General features: G+C 37.9%; 1 protein-coding gene across 1 annotated transcript in view; it reads right to left on the bottom strand.

The window, feature by feature from the left end:
* LOC103375598 (oocyte zinc finger protein XlCOF8.4-like) overlaps positions 1-2,343 on the bottom strand; it is a gene marked incomplete at its 3' end in the record, with an annotated part of 15,611 nt that overhangs the window by 12,739 nt on the left and 529 nt on the right. Inside the window, exon 2 of the mRNA XM_008305911.1 lies at positions 1,946-2,314. Within this exon, the coding sequence (XP_008304133.1) occupies positions 1,946-2,297 (352 nt within the window). The remainder of the gene's footprint in view (positions 1-1,945; positions 2,315-2,343) is intronic.

The following is a 2,343-nucleotide window of genomic DNA, read 5'->3' as shown; positions in this document are numbered from 1 at the left end:
GTCTTTGAATTGATTTGGTTTCTGTGCTTCTAAGTTTTAATATTGAAAATATTCAGGGAAATGTATGTTATTATTATTGTAGACCTCTAACTGTAATATTTAAACTTGAGTGAGTCATTTTACTACTAGAGAGCACTTTGACTGAGTAGCTCTGGTTTTAAATGAGCTGTATAGATAACTGACTTGACTAGACGCTGAGATCTGATCAACAAATCCCACAGATGACGTTTGCGGTGATAAATTAGGAATCAAAGTCTTTGTCAAAACAGCAGAAACTGCCATGGTTTCCGTTTTGATCTTTTGCTGATGTGTATGTGCTACTCTGTTAATAAAGAAATCTGATTGATGATGTGCATTTTCTAATTTTAAGTTTGACTTCACTGACTAAACTTTGTCACGATGCTGCGTATGTGGAAAACTTCATTCTAAGTATTTCTGGCAAACAGTAAATAATCTATACACTGTTCTTTTCTGAAAAACAAAAAACATCTCAGTGTTGTCTAAATTGATTCACTTTATACATGACTACACTGAGTACAAGATATAGAATTAAAATCCAAATGTCATGGTGAAATATTTCTCCTTTTGATGACCTACATAGATAATTTAACAATGTGTGTAAGGAGTTTCACGACAACCGGAACGAATCAACAAATGGGATCTGAAACTACATTTGCAGTAAAATTCAAATCCTGCTGTTAAAACTGAGAATAACACAACACGCAGCACAAAACTTTGTTGAAATGCTTGTATTTATTCACTTCTTATAGTTTTTTTACAGAATTTTTTTGTATCCTTCAATGTAAAGATACAACTCAAGGAAAATCTGACCTTTGTACAGAGAATGGTCACTGCATCCAATGTGATTAGTTCCATGGATTCCTCAGAAAAAGAGCAGAGTCTCAGTTATTTCTTCTTCAGTTTACAGGTCAGAACTTATTGTGTTTTGAAGGGTTTCCATGAAAATCTGACTTACCCCACTGTGCATTAAAAAAAACATCCCCGTCATTGGATGTTACACCACTTCCTAACATCTCAGCTCAAGATGTAGCCACTCAGTCGAAATGATGAGAAGCCTGGACTGATGGTCTAACATTTTTTATTCTCCAGTTCTCGCATGATCAACATAAAAGCTTGACCATAAAACATACTATCAACACATTGAACTTAGCTACGCACATTGCGAAAATAGCCCACACCAAACGTATAATAAATTGACAATTAGACACAACTAAAGTTTTACCTTGTTGGCTTCTCGACTGCCGCTAAATTCATTAATCTCTCCCATTCGCCCTTTTATCTGTTTGTTTGTCTCTTAAATTTACGTTGCCGTTATTTTACCATTGGCGTCTACGTTACATTTTTTCAGTTTCCGTATCTTCCATCTGATGTCCATTCAAAACTTTAATGACTTCACAAAGTGATACTGCTTTTGTTGATCAAGAGGTTAGCTGTGAGCTGCAAGTGGACGCTTGTCCAGTGAAACAAAAACTAACTACTATGATGGGAGAGAACACAGTTGTAAACAGCGAAAGAGTGTCTGGTCTCCATGTGAGAGGATACAGCTCCGCAACACACATTGACCTCCCACCTGTGTATACAAAGGACTGTATAACTGTGAATCGTGACCACATACCAACCTGCGAAACAGCCAGGCACTGGAACTACCTGTCCACAATCATTGATAAAGTCCCACCTCTCCACCACCACCACAGTCCAGACTCCCTCTGGTCTAATCATCAAGGACTGCTGACATATTTCCTCACAATTATTGCTGAAGCACAGTCTGAAGCTGCTGTAAAACTTTTAACCTGTTTCAGTGATTTTTTTCCCCATATGTTTCAGGATGACGACTTCTCACCTGTGTGAGTTCTCATGTGGACTTTGAAAGTACATTCTTGACTGAAACTTTTTCTGCAGGTTTTAGAAGAGTATGGCTTCTCACCTGTGTGAGTTCTCATGTGAAGCACCAAGGTAGACTGACGACAGAAACTTCTCCCACATGTTCCACAAGAATATGGCTTTTCCTCGTTGTGGATTGCTGTGTGCCTTTTAAGTTTTGATTTCTCAGAAAATCTTTTTCCACATGTGTTACAAACATATGGCTTCTCACCTGTGTGAATTCTCATGTGGACTTTCAAAGTATCTCCTTTACTGAAACTTTTTCCGCAAGTTTGACAAGAGTACGGCTTCTCACCTGTGTGAGTTCTCATGTGGACTTTCAAATTGCCTGCTTTACTGAAACTTTTTCCGCAGGTTTTACAAGAGTACAGTTTCTCAACTGTGTGAGTTCTCATGTGGACTTTCAAATGATCTCCTTTACTGAAACTTGTTCCGCAGGTT

The sequence above is a fragment of the Stegastes partitus genome, unplaced genomic scaffold (assembly GCF_000690725.1).
Source record: "Stegastes partitus isolate 25-593 unplaced genomic scaffold, Stegastes_partitus-1.0.2 Scaffold2694, whole genome shotgun sequence".
Classification (NCBI taxonomy): Eukaryota; Metazoa; Chordata; class Actinopteri; family Pomacentridae; genus Stegastes; species Stegastes partitus.
This window is presented reverse-complemented; position numbering and strand designations above follow the sequence as displayed.